This window comes from Phycodurus eques, chromosome 14 (assembly GCF_024500275.1).
Source record: "Phycodurus eques isolate BA_2022a chromosome 14, UOR_Pequ_1.1, whole genome shotgun sequence".
In the NCBI taxonomy this organism is placed as follows: Eukaryota; Metazoa; Chordata; class Actinopteri; order Syngnathiformes; family Syngnathidae; genus Phycodurus; species Phycodurus eques.
In genome coordinates, this window is record NC_084538.1 from 24,547,363 (window position 1) to 24,564,021 (window position 16,659).

The following is a 16,659-nucleotide window of genomic DNA, read 5'->3' on the forward strand; positions in this document are numbered from 1 at the left end:
TTCGGTGAGGCCATGGAAAACGACTTCCTGATGGCTTTAAGGAAATTCTGGTCCACCATCCGACCTCTCACAAGGGGGAAGTAGTGCACCATCAACACTGTGTATAGTGGGGATGGGGCCCTGCTGACCTAAACTCGGGACCTTGTGAGTCAGTGATTCTAACGACATGCATTCCCAGGAGGAAGCAGAGTCTGGGGACTCCAAGGCGGGTTCCCCTATCTCTGGGGTTGAGGTCACCGAGGTGGATAAAAAAGGTCCTTGGTGGCAAGGTCCCAGGGGTGGATGGGATCTGCTCAGAGTTCCTGAAGGCTCTGGATGTTGTAGGGCTGTCTCGGTTGACACACCCCTGCAACATCGCATGGTCATAGGGAACAGTGCCTCTGGATTGGCAGACTAGGGTGGTGAGGTTCCCCTATTTAAGAAGGGTGACTGGAGGGTGTGTTGCAACCATAGAGGGATCACACTTATCAGCTTCCCTGGTAAGGTCTATTTAGGGGTTCTGGAGAGGAGGGTCTGTCAGGAAGTAAAATCTCAGATTCAGGAGTAGCACTGTGGTTTTCGTCCTGGCCGTGGAACAGTGGACCAGCTCGACACCCTCAGCAGGGTCCTCGAGGGTGCATGGGAGTTCGCCCAACCAGTCTACGTGTTTTGTGGACTTGGAGACGGCATTCGACCGTGTCCCTCGGGGAGTCCTGCGGAGGGTGCTCTGGGAGTATGGGCTACCGGGACCCCTCGATACAGGCTGTTCGGTTGCTGTACGACCCGTGTCAGAGTTTGGTCTGCATTGTCGACACTAAGTCAAATATGTTCCAGTGAGGGTTGGACTTCGCCAAGGCTCCCCAAGTTAATGAGCAATAAACTGTTATCATGTTTAATCTCTGTTTTATTTCTTTAAAATGGCGTGTTTTCACTTATTCCTATATTGTAATATATTTTTACCGCACACTGATAAAAAGGTACTTATCTCAGGTTAAGAACGTTTCAGGTTTTCAGGTTACAAACGGGGTCACAGAACCAATTAAGTTTGTTATCAGAGATTCCACTGTATTAAGAAACAAAACAAGGATTTACTTTTTGGGGTACTTTAAAGACATGGCCCACGGAATTTCCTTTTGAAAATCAATTCATTTAATACTATTTCAGTATTTTAATTATTGGTGGTATCCATCAAAAAGTCAATTGTTTTTTAGGAAAAAACAAAGTACTGTAATATTTTTCAAACTTTTAATGCCAAAAATTACTTCACTGTGGTGTCTGAAATAAAGTTTCATGATTTGTTTGAAGAAGATCATTACATTTTTGGACATATTTTTCTATTGCTTAACAGGCCGATTCCTTTTCCATGAAAACTAATACAAATACATCTAGGTGGACTGTGATTGGCTGGCGACCAGTTCAGGGTGTGGCCCGCCTCTCGCCCGAAGATCGTGGTCCTTCTTTGCCACTCAAGCTCTCTTTACCATTAATGCCACATGAGGGAGCCTCATTGTGGTGCTGTAATACACCAGAAGGAATTGTGAGCTTAAGTGCCAGGATGAGGCAGCCATTTTGCATTCACACAATAATAGACAGCAAAATATGTTATACATTTTTTTTTTTTTCTGAGAAACATGCATGAATTTGTTAAAGTGTTGGAAGTAATGCATTTCTTAACCGTTATCACGATTGTATAAAGACAAAAGTGCAATGGGTTTAGTAAGTAGTTAGGATCGTTTATGCGCTTTTAGCCAGAGTTTGAAGGGCAACATGTAAATTGCGCAACTCACATGATTTGTATGAAGCGGTTTGTCTTTACCATTATAAAATGCATTTCAAAATAATGAATGCTTTATTTACACCATAAATGAGGTATTCTCAGGGTATGAAGCAGCACGATTAGTTAGCACATCCGTCTCAAAGTTCAGAGGTTGTGGGTTCAAATCTGGGCTCCAGCCTACCTGTGAGGAGTTTGCATGTTCTTCCCGTGCCTAAGTGGCTTTCTTCTGGGTACTCCAGTTTCTTCCCACATTCCAAAAACACGCAGGGTAGGTGAATTGAAGACTTCAAATTGTCCATAGGTGTGAATGTGAGTGTGAACGGTTGTCTGTATGTGCCCTCAGGGTGTACCTCGCCTCTGACCCCAAGTGAACTGGGATCGGCAACGTCCTCGTGAGCATAAGTGGTACAAAGAATGGATAGATGGATGAACCTATGGCAACTTGCTTATTGTGCCAATTGTAAATTGTAATTGACCTTTAAGGAGATTTGAATATGGTTACGTCCCCCCCATCAGAAACTTGTCTTTCCAGGGGTGTTTTTACTACAGATCTATCCACTGTGTGTAGGCGCACACTTAAATCACAGAGTTCAATAGTTCTGTTCCTATGACACAGACGTCAATGATTTTCTGCTAAAGTCAGAACACACCGCAGTGTCTAACCCAGTGGTTCTTTTTAAACCAAGTACCATGTCAAAAAACACTCAGCTCTCCAAGTACCACCATAATGACACCATTAAAATACATTATTGTCGTGGGGCCCCAGTGTTCATCAAAAGTGAGGAGGGAAAAATAGGAAAACAAAAACAGTACCTAAATGATTTCATTCAAAGGTATTGTCCTTAAAAGTTAAATAGAACTGAACTCTACTTTATTTGTTTAAAAACAAAACCAACAAAAGTTCAGGCCACTCTATTATACTGTATGATGCAGTTTGAACATTTACTTCAGTCATACTGTGGCATACCACTAGAGGGTGCCCGCGTACCACTAGTGGTACTTCTACCACAATTTGAGAACCACTGGTTTAAACTATGCTAATGCAGTAGAAGTGTCATACGTTTGTTTTTATATATAATATTTTTATGAAAAACACTTCTTGACCATAGATATAAAATATTAAAATGAAAAACTAACAAACAAAAAGAGAATAAATCCTTACCTTTACTCCTGTGGTTGGCTTGCACTCCGGAAGGGGAACAAACTAATTCAGTATGCGCCTTTGCAACATTGTAGGTCATCGTAAACAGAGGACCCCTGTACACATGTTCCTTAAGATGCAAGAATTATGCCATCAATACTTGTGTGCTGTTACTGACAATATACAGTGCTGTTTGAAAGTTTGCGAACCCTCCAGACAACGCCGGTTTTTTGTAAAAAAAAAAACAAAAAAACATTAAAATAACCTTATTAAACATACTTCCAAAACCCGATTTGTAAAGCACACCCTCCAAACAGTGGATTTATATTTTAATTTGTTAATTTCTATAAATCTCTGCAAGTGTTTACATCTTCAAATAATCACTTCTACAACATTCCTAGGAAATCATACTGTCCCATCACTTGTGAGCAATTTGTAGAACTGGTCCGCGGGCTACATTTGTGGTCTTTGGCGGTTACCTGGTGCCCACGGGCACCACGTTGGTGACCCCTGCACTAACCAGTCTCTTGCAACTGCTGAAAGAGATTTTTGTCAACTCATCGTTGTAGAAGTCAGTACGTTAAGCATGGGTGGAGAGGCATCTGTAATGTACCAACTTTTTTTGTTTTTTTTTTAGGTCTTGCCACAACATTTCAATTGGATGAAGGCCAAGACTTTGACTGGCCGCAGGTGAGCGGGACACTGCGGTCACTTCTATTAATGCGGGCCGTCGATGAGCTCGCGGCAGACAGAGGCGCACTTTGAGGCGGCCAGTTGACTGCGACGAGCCGGTCGCTCTCTTCCTGGTTCTATTTTGTTGTCCAAGTTTAGTGAGGTGGGGACGTATCTTTGTGCAGAGACGCAAGGTAGTGGGGGCAGGGGCTGAAAACAGATACAGGCAATTTATAAACACATTTGACATTTCATACATAAAAATCCGTGCTGATAAAATAACATCATAGTAAAACTACAAAAACATCTCAACGGCTCAAGCGGTTCAATACTTTCAAGCAGCACTGTACATCTTAAATCAGTATATTGTAATACCAAATCCAAAAAGTAGTCGACAATCTACAATGTTGTTTTATTCATAGAATTTAGAAATGGTCTTGTTATAGGACATTTGTGAATTCAATACAACCACAAAACTTTGGATATTAGCTGTGCCATCTCAAACAGTACAGATTGCACGACTCACGAATAGAATTTTCAAAAGCAAGCGACCAGGGCATTATATTGAAGAATTTGATTTGAATTTTGGCAATAAGTCTTTAAACTGATTTTTCTTTATTAGATGACAAATGGAATCAAGATTTTCCATCCCTGTTGAATATTTTCTAAGTGATCAATAAGTTCCACCACGTTTGGTGATGTTTCTATTTGTTCATCTAGACTTTCTAACTGAGCAGCTCAATTTGAATTGAGCAGCTCAATTTGAATTGTTTTTAATATCGGCAGACTACTACAACCTTTTACACTTTGCACATTAAGGAGTACCATCAAGGTGGGCAAACATGGCTTATTTACTCATGATGTCTTTTTCACCAGTATGGTGCAAGTATGGGGCAAATTGTAATGCATTTCACCTTTAAAGGGGACATTATGGAATATGTATTTTTGATGTGTTGACAGCTGGCTCACTTGCATAAGACGGCCTTGATAGGGCTAAAAGAAAGTCATATTCTTGATCAATGGGGTATTTTGATGAAAGCATGCCACAATGTTAAGACACCTCGGAACAGTTTTAAATGTTGAAAAAAAAGCCTCCTTTAAGTCTGAAGCCACCACAGAGGTACAAGACACCGGGAGCATTATATATCAGTATTAAAGTATGAAACAAAACAATTAATCATTCAAGCCACTTATAAATGTAGATGGACATTTACATAATTTGCTTCCAAACGTGGTGTAAATTGTATCCTGAATCCCACCCCACCAAAGTGAAGAGTAATATTTTGACAGTTTATCATAAACAAAAAAAAAGAAAGAAACCACAGGCAAGTTCTGTTTGCTCTGCCATAGCAAAGTGTTCTGTGTTCCAACGAGTCCACATTTCAAATTGTTTTTGGAAATTGTGGCCGTCGTGTCCTTCGGGCCAAAGAGGAAAAGAACCATCCGGACTGTTATGGACGCAAAATTCAAAAGCCAGCGTCAGTGATGGTATGGGGCTGCGTTAGTGCCAATGGCATGGGTAACTTACACATCTGTGAAGGCACCATTAATGCTGAAAGGTACAGAGAAAAATATGCTGCCATCCAAGCAACATCTTTTTCATGGACACCCCTGCTTATTTCAGCAAGACAATGCCAAACCACATTGCATGTGTTACAACAGCGTGGCTTCGTAGTAAAAGAGTGCTGTTACTAGACTGGCCTGCTTCCAGTCCAGACCTGTCTCCCATTGAAAATGTGTGGCGCATTATGAAGCGTAAAATACGACAACGGAGAACCCGGACTGTTGAACAGCTGAAGCTGTACATCAAGCAAGAAAGGGAAAGAACTCCACCTACAAAGCTTCAACAATTAGTGTCCTCAGTTCCCAAACGTTTATTGAATGTTGTTAAACGAAAAGGTGATGTAACACAGTGGTAAACATGAGCCTGTCCCATCTTTTTTGTAACATGTTGCAGCCATAAAATTCCAAGTTAATGATTATTTGATAATGATTTTATCTCGTCTTTGTAGTGTATTTGTCGTGTATTCAATTAAATATAGGTTGAACATGATTCGCAAATCATTGTATTCTGTTTTTATGTTTAACACAACGTCCCAACTTCATTAAAAAAAAAAAAGCTTGTCCTGTTCCTGTCAGCCATTTTGGAAAAGAGATAATTGTTGGATGCCCATCAGAAGCAGAGAGCTGTGATTGAATGTCTTGCTTTGAAGGGGGAACCACCACTAAACATTTTCGAAAGGTTGGAAAATGTGTATGGGGAAGCTGCAATAGGGTATAGCAGTGTTCCCCAACACTGCTATACCCTATACCCATATATATATATATATATATATATATAAATATATATATATATTTTTATATATATATGTGTGTGTATATATATATATATATATATATATATATATATATATATATATATATATATGTGTGTGTGTGTATATATATATATATATATATATATATATATATATATATATATATATATATATGTATAAAATCCTCTCTGACCCTTCGCACCCCAGTCACCATCTCTTCCAGCTCCTTCCCTCAGGTAGGCGCTACCGATCAATGCAAACTAGAACTAGCAGACATTCCAACAGCTTCTTCCCTCTTGCGATCAACTTCTTAAACACCTAACCTATAATTCCATTCCAACAAGCTGGCAATTTTTTGACTTGAGTTCGTTGTCACATTTCTGTTTCCAATTATGTATGACTCGTGCACTCACTGTAGTTGTCTCGCCAAAAAAGTATTGTTGACCAATACTGACTACTCATGCCAGAGTAGCATCTGCTCCATTTGCACACTGATTGAGGAGTATCTGTAACATTTGCACAACCGACATTGTCCCAGATGATCGCACTACTCGTCACTTTAAACCGCATACACTCCTTGAAGTCTCGGCGCCCTTTGCACAATGGTCATTGCACCGGACTATTGCAATATTAGTCGTTCGAACTGCTCTAAGTGCTAGAGGACTCTGCATCTTTTTGCACAATTGTTTTTTTGTCAATGTCTTTATGTCTTCAAAGTGTTCTGTAAATTGACTGTCTGTTGTACTAGAGCGGCTCCAACTACCGGAGACAAATTCCTATCAGAGCGGACTTCGTGCGTAAGTTAACTGTTGCAATAAACCCGTATTTTAAGTAGGATTCCTGATATAGTGTCGTTTTGTTCGCGAACGTTTCGTTCAAAATAAAAAAAAATTTCAGTAAACGTAATGAGCTGAATTAGTTTATGAAATGATTTCGTTCTTTGAGCTCTGCCGCCGTTAGCCAGCCGGCTCGGACTGGAAACAGAAGCGTTCGTACCGGCTGGAACCGGAAACGGAAGCGTTGTGTCCAGTCTCGAAGTGTCAATTGAGACACGCAATCGCCTGCTCTAAGTAACCTCTGTAAGAAACAAAGTAGTGGCAGACCATCTTCAGGGGTTCATCTTGGGAATAGTGCTCGGGTCGATCGCCATGTGTCATCATTAATAACACTAACCCCAATCACATTTGGTCAACCTTTTGAAAATGTTTCGCGGTGGTTTCCCTTCAAAAGCAAGAAATTCAGTCACAAGCGCTCTGTCTCTGACGGGCATGGAACTATGACATCATTTCCAAAACGGGGCAGGAAATAAACCTTCAAACAAGTACTTACTGTGAACATTTCTGAAAATAATTTCCATTATTAGTAGGTTAAATTAAATTGGGCTTTTCACTTTTTGACTGCCCCTCGTTAATTGGGGACAAAGTTTCCTGTTGGAGCTCAGAAAGAACATCAGAGCCATGAGACCAGAGGTGGGATGTGCATGTGTGGAAGGGAATGCCACGATTCAGACACGCTGTGTTGAAAGCAACAATTGCTCTCCGTCAATCATAAGACGCTGGCGCTGACGTCTCTGATTTCAGTATTCCATGAAGCACACCCAGTTGCAACAATATTCTGCTTCCATGGGATCTGCGTAAAAGGCAGATAGAAAAATGCTGCATCATCTGTGATAGCATTTTATGGTATCTATGTGTAAAAGAGGCTGCTGATGGGGGATATCTGGTAGGAAAAAAAAGGGAAAAAAGGTGATTTCATCAGAGGGGTTTAACCAATTCAGACTTTTGGCAATATGTACTGTAAGTATAGGAGCATGGCACTCAGAGAAAGTATTGCATTTTACAGGAAATTGAAATGTCTGTGGCACTTAACTTCAAACATGGCTCCTAAAATACAAATCATATTGTCAATATGAAAACACACGTATGTATTAATTGAAACAGTTGAGAAATAAATTTACTCTATGTGACACCACCTCTCCAAATCACACACACAGTAGTTAATTTAATCAAGGAAGGTTCAACGGAGACAAACTTGTGAAATAGACATCTAAGTGTTGAATCCTGATTCGGTCAGAGACTAACAGTAAAACTAACATCACTTTCAAATAAAGCTGAATTAGGTAGCCACTAACATCCACTCAATGAAGCACTGATTGCACCTAGCGGTTTCGATGACCACATTTCAGACAGCAAAACCAACTTTAGGACCCACACAGGTAATTGTCTCTTCTTAATAGAAACAGAGAAATTGTACTGGTATATTTTCAATCTGTCCCTCATGATTACGAGTGCAATCTGATTTCTTCCAAAGGCCGACAAACCCATCTCATGACAGGTTTTTTTCTCAGAAAGGTAGACAAAGAATTCTCAACCTAATGAAAATTATTCAGCCCCTCCCCAAATTTCTAGCCTCAAACTCAACTGTCGAAGGGAAAGACGGAGCAATGTGGCACTCCTCCACAGCTTGATGACTGACATCAACAAAAAACCAAAACAAAAAAAACTGAATGTCATTTGGGGGAAAAAAGAAAAAAAAAAATACAAAAGAAAAAAAAAAAATCTACTTAAGAGGTTTTACAGTTACAGTGCAAAAAAGATCAGAAATTCAAGCATCATACAAAAAAATAGCACCAAACGAAAAGGGAAAAAAAAAGCCAAGAAAATGCATGCAATTAACTGAGGTACTGACGTGAAAATGGGCATATTGAGGAAGAAAATGACAATGTGACAATAAGACAAAAGAAAACACACACTCTATAAGGAGAAATAAATCCTTATTTCCCATAATTAACTTGAAACCCATCGTGTCTAAGCCGCAACAAAGGATTTGTATAGGATGTAAGTTAACACGTGCCCTTTTTTTCACAAAAACAATTGAAAACGAGTTCAAACATCAGTATCCAATTTGTGTAAAAAGTCTGCAGCATATTGGACAATTGATACAGTATGTCTTTCTCTTGCACCAAAACTGTATGATTTTCTATTTGTTGAAAGCCATCTACATCACAATAATGATTTTTTTAGTTGCTCTACTCTTAGTATGAAAATGTATTTCAATCTAATAACCGAAGTATTGCCACAACATTTAATCTCACTGTCATACACCAAAAGATTTTAACACAAAGAACTCCAGTTCACACAGTTTTAGAAAGCAATATACAACCCAATTACGGTTCAAAACTAGTTTAAATTACAGTAACTGGGAATGTTTACATTCCTCTTTATTTGGCAGGACACACGGGTTGAACTTAGCCTCTGAGCTCAAGAATATAATTAGAGATTCGTATACATTTCTATTTATATCATTTTGGTGTCAATGCGACCACACCATTCTCAATTACAGACCCTAGAAGACGAAGTGGAAGAATGATTACAAATACAATTTCCCCATCGCAAAACACCGATCGTGTTTTTTTTTTTTTTTTCTCTCCAGTGGAATCTGGTAGCTACTGTACGTCTGCTGCTAGCATTTTTTAAACAAACAAACTGACTGGCTGTAATGCACAGGCTGAGGAGTTAAGCATTTCTTGTATTTCTCCTAGCTATACACATCGATTTACACTTTTATTGAACTATGCACAAAGTGAGAACAGAACAGGCATATGCATCATCTTAATTACTGATGAGGTTAAGAGGGAAAATAGCAATACACATTGCAACCTGACCATTTTCAACACTTTGCTTAATGTTAATAAAGCATTCATAATTACACCAAAGCAAAGAGAGCAAAATAAAGATTGTGTTTGCGCAAAAACAATGAAAAAGATCAGATGTCAAATCTGTTGTAAAAAAGTCAGCCTCTTCTGTTGCATCTCCACACAGTGTTCCCTGGCTGCCCCAGACGTTCATCACTTAGTATAACACGTAGGGCCTACCTAGCATTGTGTTGTGTTGGATAGCAAATACTGCTTTTTCTCCATAAGCATCAAGAGCGTAGGTGCTTAATGCTGAGAAGAGCTCAGTTGTTTTGGACCTGAGGTTGATTGGCTTTGAGGCTGCGCAGAGCTCGTCGGGCCGCCGCCGACTTGGCAATACGGTAGCTCCGTCCGACTCCTTTGAACTTGCCCTTTCCGACGACTTCCACTGTAACCCGGACCTTCCCGTCGTAAGTTCTCTCTGCGGGGCTACACACAAAGGAGATCAAAAAAATGACTTGCGTGTTTTCAAACCAAAATACATTAGCAGTGCTCACAAACATTTTCATCCAAACTTGATGATTCAACTTTCTGTGTTTTAAGAGTTTCACAATCAGTTGCAAGTAGCCAGTATAACAAATTGGGGAGCAGCAGTACCTGTTACAATATGCTTTTTTTTTTTTGTTATAATCAATTGGTCATTCTCGTATAATTTGCTCAATACCGGTTAAAGCAACATATTATATATATATATATATATATATACACACACACACACACACACACACACACACACACGCACACGCACACGCACACACACACAGTGAGTACGGAAAGTATTGAGACCCCCTTAACATTCTACTCTTTGTTATATTGCAGCCATTTGCTAAAGTCATTTAAGTTCATTTTTTTCCTCATTAATGTACACACAGCACCCCATATTGACAGAAAAAAACAGAATTGTTGAAATATTTGCAGATTTATTATAAAAGAAAAAGTGAAATATCACACAGCAGGAAAAAAAATATCACATATTGCAGCCATTTGCTAAAACCAAGTTCATTTTTTTCCTCAATGTGCACAGAGCACCCCATATTGACAGAAAAAAAACGGAATTGACATTTTTTGTAGATTTAAAAAAAAGAAGAAAAACTGAAATATCACCCAGCCATAAGGATTCAGACCCTTTGCTCAGTATTTAGTAGAAGCACCCTTTTGAGCTAATACTGCCATGAGTCTTTTGGGGAATGATGCAAGTTTTTCACACCTGCATTTGGGGATCCTCTGCCATTCCTCCTTGGAGATCCTCTCCAATTCTGACAGGTTGGATGGTGAACGTTGCCGCCATTTTCAGGTCTTTCCAGAGAAGCTCAATTGGGTTTAAGTCAGGGCTCTGGCTGTGCCATTCAAGAACAGTCACGGTGTTGTTCTGTAGCCAATCCTTCGTTATTTTAGCTGTGTGCTTAGGGCGTTGTCTTGTTGAAAGGTCTCTATAAGGTCTTTTATAGACAGGTGTGTGGCTTTCCTCATCAAGTCCAATCAGTATAATCAAACACAGCTGGACTCCTATGAATGTGTAGAACCATCTCAAGGATGTTTAAAAGAAATGGACAGCACCCAAGCTATATATATTAACATACAAGTGTCACAGCAAAGGGTCTGAATAGCTATTTTTTAAAATAAATCTGCAAAAATTACATTAATTCCGTTTCTTTCTGTCAATAGGAGGTGCTGTGTGTACCTGAATGAGGAAAAAAAATGAACAAATGATTTTAGCAAATGGCTGAGAGTGAAAACGTATGTAGGATCTTTCACTTGAGAAGTATTAAAGTGCCAGGTTGGAGAAGGTATCATGTTGAAGAAAAGAAAGTGTTTTCCCTTTTTGTATGATTTTTTTTTTATTCTCCATATGACGGCAGGTCCAAAATCATGCATATATTCAGCTAATATTCGGGAAGACTGTGATTGTTTGGTATTTTTTTAATTTGAGCGCTCTATGGTTGGTTCGTCAATATTAGGGGTACATACGTTAACTAATGTGTATGAGTTGTTAAATACAGTTGAATGAACAATTATGTATCGGCCGTCTGGGTCAATTATTGTGGTATTTAGCGTAAAAAGTAGTCTATTATGAATTAGTATTGAGACTCCTCTTTGTATGCTCTTATAGCTATCTGAAAAGGTCTGACTGAAATTTAAATCAGAAAGGTAATTTTCTTCTGATTTTGACAAATGGGTTTCTTGTATGAAAAAGAGATCCGTTTTTTAATTTTTTGATAATCCATAATCTTAATTCCTTTTGCCTGTGAACAAATGCCATTTACATTCCATGAAACAAAAGTTATGCTTGGCATATTATTGGTAAGTGTACAATTGCGATAAGTGAATGTGGAAATCTGCGTGTGTATCGTCTGTACGTGTGTGGGAAATTAAAGAAAATATTATTGAAATATTATATATTTAATGGGAACTTTCTTACTGAGTATCTTGGTAATATTGAGTTGAGTTAGGAGGTAATATGTATTGAGGTATTGAACGTGTTGTATATGAGTTCATCATAGCCAAAACGTAAACGGAAGACAAGGGAGTATATCACGGGTTATACATACAACCCCAATTTCAATGAAGTTGGGATGTTGAAGTGTGAAACAATAAAATACAATGATTTGCAAATCACGTTCAACCTATATTTAATTGAATACACTACAAAGACAAGATATTGAATGTTCAAACTGATAAACTTCACTGTTTTTAGCAAATAATCATTAACTTAGAGTTTTATGGCTGCAACACGTTCCAAAAAAGCTGGGACAGGGTCATTTTACCACTGTGTTACATCACCTTTTCTTTTAATAAACGTTTGGGAACTGAGGACACTAATTGTTGAAGCTTTGCCGGTGGAATTCTTTGCCATTCTTGCTTGATGAACAGCTTCAGCTGTTCAACAGTCCGGGTTCTCTGTTGTCCTATTTTACGCTTCATAATGCGCCACAAATTTTCAATGGGAGACAGGGGGCCAGTCTAGTGCCCGCACTCTTTTACTACGAAGCCACGCTGTTGTAACACGTGCAGAATGTGGTTTGGCATCGTCTTGCTGAAATAAGCAGGGGCGTCCATGAAAAAGATGTTGGTTGGATGGCAGCATATGTTTCTCTGTACCTTTCAGCATTACTGGCGCCTTCACAGATGTGTAAGTTACCCATGTCATTCGCACAGCCCCAATACCATCACAGATGCTGGCATTTGAACTTTGCGCCCATAACAGTCCGGATGGTTATTTTCCTCTTTGGCCCGGAGGACACGACGTCCACAATTTCCAAAAGCAATTTCAAAGGTGGACTCGTCGGACCACAGAACAGTTTTCCACTTTGCATCAGTCCATCTTAGATGAGCTCGGGCCCAGAGAAGCCGGTAGTGTTTCTGGGTGTTGTTGATAAATGGCTTTTGCTTTGCATAGTAGAGTTTCAAGTTGCACTTATGGATGTAGCGCCAAACTGTATTTACTGACATTGGTCTTCTGAAGTGTTTCAGAGTCCATGTGGTGATATCCTTTACACATTGATGTTGGTTTTTGATACAATACCGCCTGAGGGATCGAAGGTCACGGGCATTCAATGTTGGTTTTCGGCCTTGCTGCTTACATGCAGTGATTTCTCCAGATTCTCTCAACTTTTTGACGATATTATGGACCATAGATAATGAAATCCCTAAATTTATTGAAATTGTACATTGTGGAACATTGTCCTTAAACTGTTGGACTATTTTCTCACGCACTTGTTCACAAAGAGGTGAATCTTGCCCCATCTTGGCTTGTGAATGACTGAGCAATTCAGGGAAGCTCCTTTTGTACCCAATCATGGCACCCACCTGTTCCCAATTAGCCTGTTCACCTGTGGGATGTTCCAAACAGGTGTTTGATGAGCATTCCTCAACTTTCTCAGTCTTTTTTGCCACCTGTCCCAGCTTTTTTGGAATGTGTTGCAGCCACAAAATTCTAAATTAATGACTGTTTGCTAAAAACAATAAAGTTGATCAGTTTGAACATTAAATATTGTGTCTTTGTAGTGTATTCAATTAAATATAGGTTGAACATGATTTGCATATTATTGTATTCTGTTTTTATTCATGTTTAACACATCGTCCCAACTTCATTGGAATTGGGCTTGTACAAGCACAAGTAGCATGCGAATACATATGTGTACGGTGGGGGCAGGGAGGGGGGAGTGAGCATTCGGTAAGTGGGGGATTGGGGGGTGCCATAAAGAAGGTAAAAGGAAGTACCATAGAGAAAGATAAGTAAAATGAAAACAAGTGCAATGTCTTGTCAGTGAGTAAGGCATGCAATCGGACGCGCATGATTCTCCCTCCACCCCCCTCAACAAATTACTCCATGGTTTTTGTACACTATATACCAAATATTAGAGCAAACTTGGAAATAATACTCATCTATTAGAAGAGCCAAGGGGTGACTTTGGAATCGGTATGTTAGGTATAGTTTGTCAACAACCAGTGAGGCGCGTTTTCCTTGTTGCCGGTAATTCTTCTTTCGAGGATACAGGACTTTGCATTGCTGGTTGATTTTGCATGGAAACTGGTCATTTATCCCAAACTTTGTACCCTTCAGCTCCTGTCCTTTTGACAAAAACGTTCTGCTGGAAATGGTTGAATTGCCGATGATTGGACGGGGATGGTTTCCTGCTTGCGGTCCTCCTAGTCTGTGGACTCAGTGGAAGAGAGTGTCTCCTTCGGGATTTTCAGCGCTGTCGACAAAGTTCTTTACTTGAACCTCTGGATTATCAAGTGTAAAATCTTGGAAATACTGGAAAAGATGAGGTTATCCTGCATGCTTCTTGACTGTAATGGGGGGGGTAGTCTCGGGCTTGCTAATCTGATTTTGCAGCGCGGCCGGCAAATTTCGTCTTGGAAATATCGCCGTCTCTCGCGGTGTCAGAGCATGTCGTGGTCTCCAGCATGAACGGCCTTTATAAGGTCATGCCACTGAATTTCGATATTTCGATTATTCTAGGTCTTTCCGTCATCATCTCTGTTTAATACACGGGCTAACTGTAAGTTGTCCTCCCTCCTATAACAGTTTTTCCCCTTAGGAGCTTTCTTAAGGCCTAAGATATTTTGTTAGTAACTAATCTTACCAAGTGAAAACTCTTAAGGAAACTCTTGGGTTATGCTAATTTGCCTCCACAATTGGGAAATTGGTTATTACATGGTTAATATCTAGATAAAACTCATTTTGGACTTCAAGAATACAATGTACTTACAACCCCAATTCCAAGGAAGTTGGGACATTGTGTTCAACATAAATAAAAACAGAATACAATGATTTGTGAATCATGTTCAACCTATATTGAATGATTTAATGTTCAAACTGATAAACGTTTTTGTTTTTAGCAAATAATAATGAATTTCGAATTTTATGGCTGCAACACGTTCCAAAAAAGCTGGGACAGGTGGCAAAAAAGACTGAGAAAGTTGAGGAATGCTCATCAAACATGCAGTGATTTCTCCAGATTCTCTGAACCTTTTGATGATATTATGGACCGTAGATGATGAAATCCCTAAATTCCTTGCAATTGTACGTTGAGGAACATTGTCCTTAAACAGTTCGACTATTTTCTTACACACTTGTCCACAAAGAGGTGAACCTCGCCCCATCTTTGCTTGTGAATGACTGAGCAATTCAGGGAAGCTCCTTTTCTACCCAATCATGGCACCCACCTGTGCCCAATTAGCCTGTTCACCTGTGGGATGTTCCAAACCGGTGTTTGATGAGCATTCCTCAACTTTCTCAGTCTTTTTTTGCCACCTCTCCCAGCTTTTTTGGAACGTGTTGCAGCCATAACATTCTAAGTTAATGATTATTGGCTAAAAATAATAAAGTTTATCAGTTTGAACATTCAATATCTTGTTTTTGTAGTGTATTCAATTAAATATGGGTTGAACATGATTTGCAAAGCATTGTATTCTGTTTTTATTTATGTTTAACACATTCCAACTCCATTGGAATTGGGGTTGTATAAATCACATATGAGCCACTCTAGCTAAAGAGTCCGCATGTTGCAAGGTATATTTCACAGAATGGACAAAAATAGAGCAGATGAATATTTTCGAATGTAAGATTTCTCCAAAAATACCGTGCATGTTTACTAAAGTTGAAGAATTTCTAAGTGGACGTTTCATCCTTTGGTGTTTTGTATGTGGCCCCCTGAGAAAAAGGTTTGGACACCTCTGATGTCATCTGTTTTGAAATGAATGATGGTCAGTATATTTAAAAGATATCAACTGTTGGATGATTTGTAACTGTTCGGAGCAATTAATTCTGGCCCCCAAGAGTGAAAAACAGGTCAAAAAGGTGGCCGATGCATTGAATGAGATGAGTGCACTGAACTTGCATGGTGCTGCTACACAATATGACATACTGTACCATCAGCTTATGGGGGACTATTATCTTGCAGACTGTTCACAATGCAGGTCAATTAAAAAAATTTTTGCCCAATGTCACGCATCGTATTTGTTAATGCCAATGTGAATAGTAAAATTAGGATATTTTGATATCTGACCCAGGCTTCTTTCATATGTGGATATAAATCGGATATGTATCGACGCAAGTGTAATATGGACATTCACGGCACGCGGATCCAAACTAAGGTCAACAAAAGGCGGACGAAGGAGCATAAAACAGTCAGTGGCGAAATGAAGATACTTTACAACTGATAAATACAAGAAAATGTTGTTTCTGATTGCACAAAACACTTGATATTGCCACAAATGCGTCATGACTTCCATAAACACGGCGCCTCGCGCTTGTGCGCATGCGTGTGACATCACGGACAAGTCACATTTAGTTTTTCTGTGAACGACTACATAAAAGGACCGGATTGAACAAAAAATCCGAAGTGGGCATCATGCCCTGTAGGCTGAACATTGCCTGTGAGGATGATGATGCTTCAGGAGATTAATTGTAAGCATAGTGTGCTTTTATTTTTTGGTCGTGGCCGGCCGGGGACAGCCCGAAAGGGGAACGTGAGTCCCCCTTCCTATTGGCTCGCCACCTGTGGGAGGGGACATAGGGGTCAAGTGCAGTGTGACCCGGGTGGAAGCCGAAGGCGAGGAGTTTGGCCAT

The 16,659-nt window shown here is 39.6% G+C and overlaps 1 protein-coding gene across 2 annotated transcripts in view; it reads right to left on the reverse strand.

Annotated features, from left to right (window-relative positions):
- Positions 1-9,292: 9,292 nt before the first annotated feature.
- Positions 9,293-16,659, reverse strand: part of dicer1 (dicer 1, ribonuclease type III) — a 216,910-nt gene continuing 209,543 nt past the window's right edge. Inside the window, exon 28 of one of the 2 annotated variants that reach the window (XM_061695434.1) lies at positions 9,293-10,010. In XM_061695434.1, coding sequence (XP_061551418.1) covers positions 9,739-10,010 — 272 coding nt within the window. In that variant the 3' untranslated portion in view covers positions 9,293-9,738. The remainder of the gene's footprint in view (positions 10,011-16,659) is intronic. The other variant, XM_061695435.1, reaches the window with a different exon arrangement.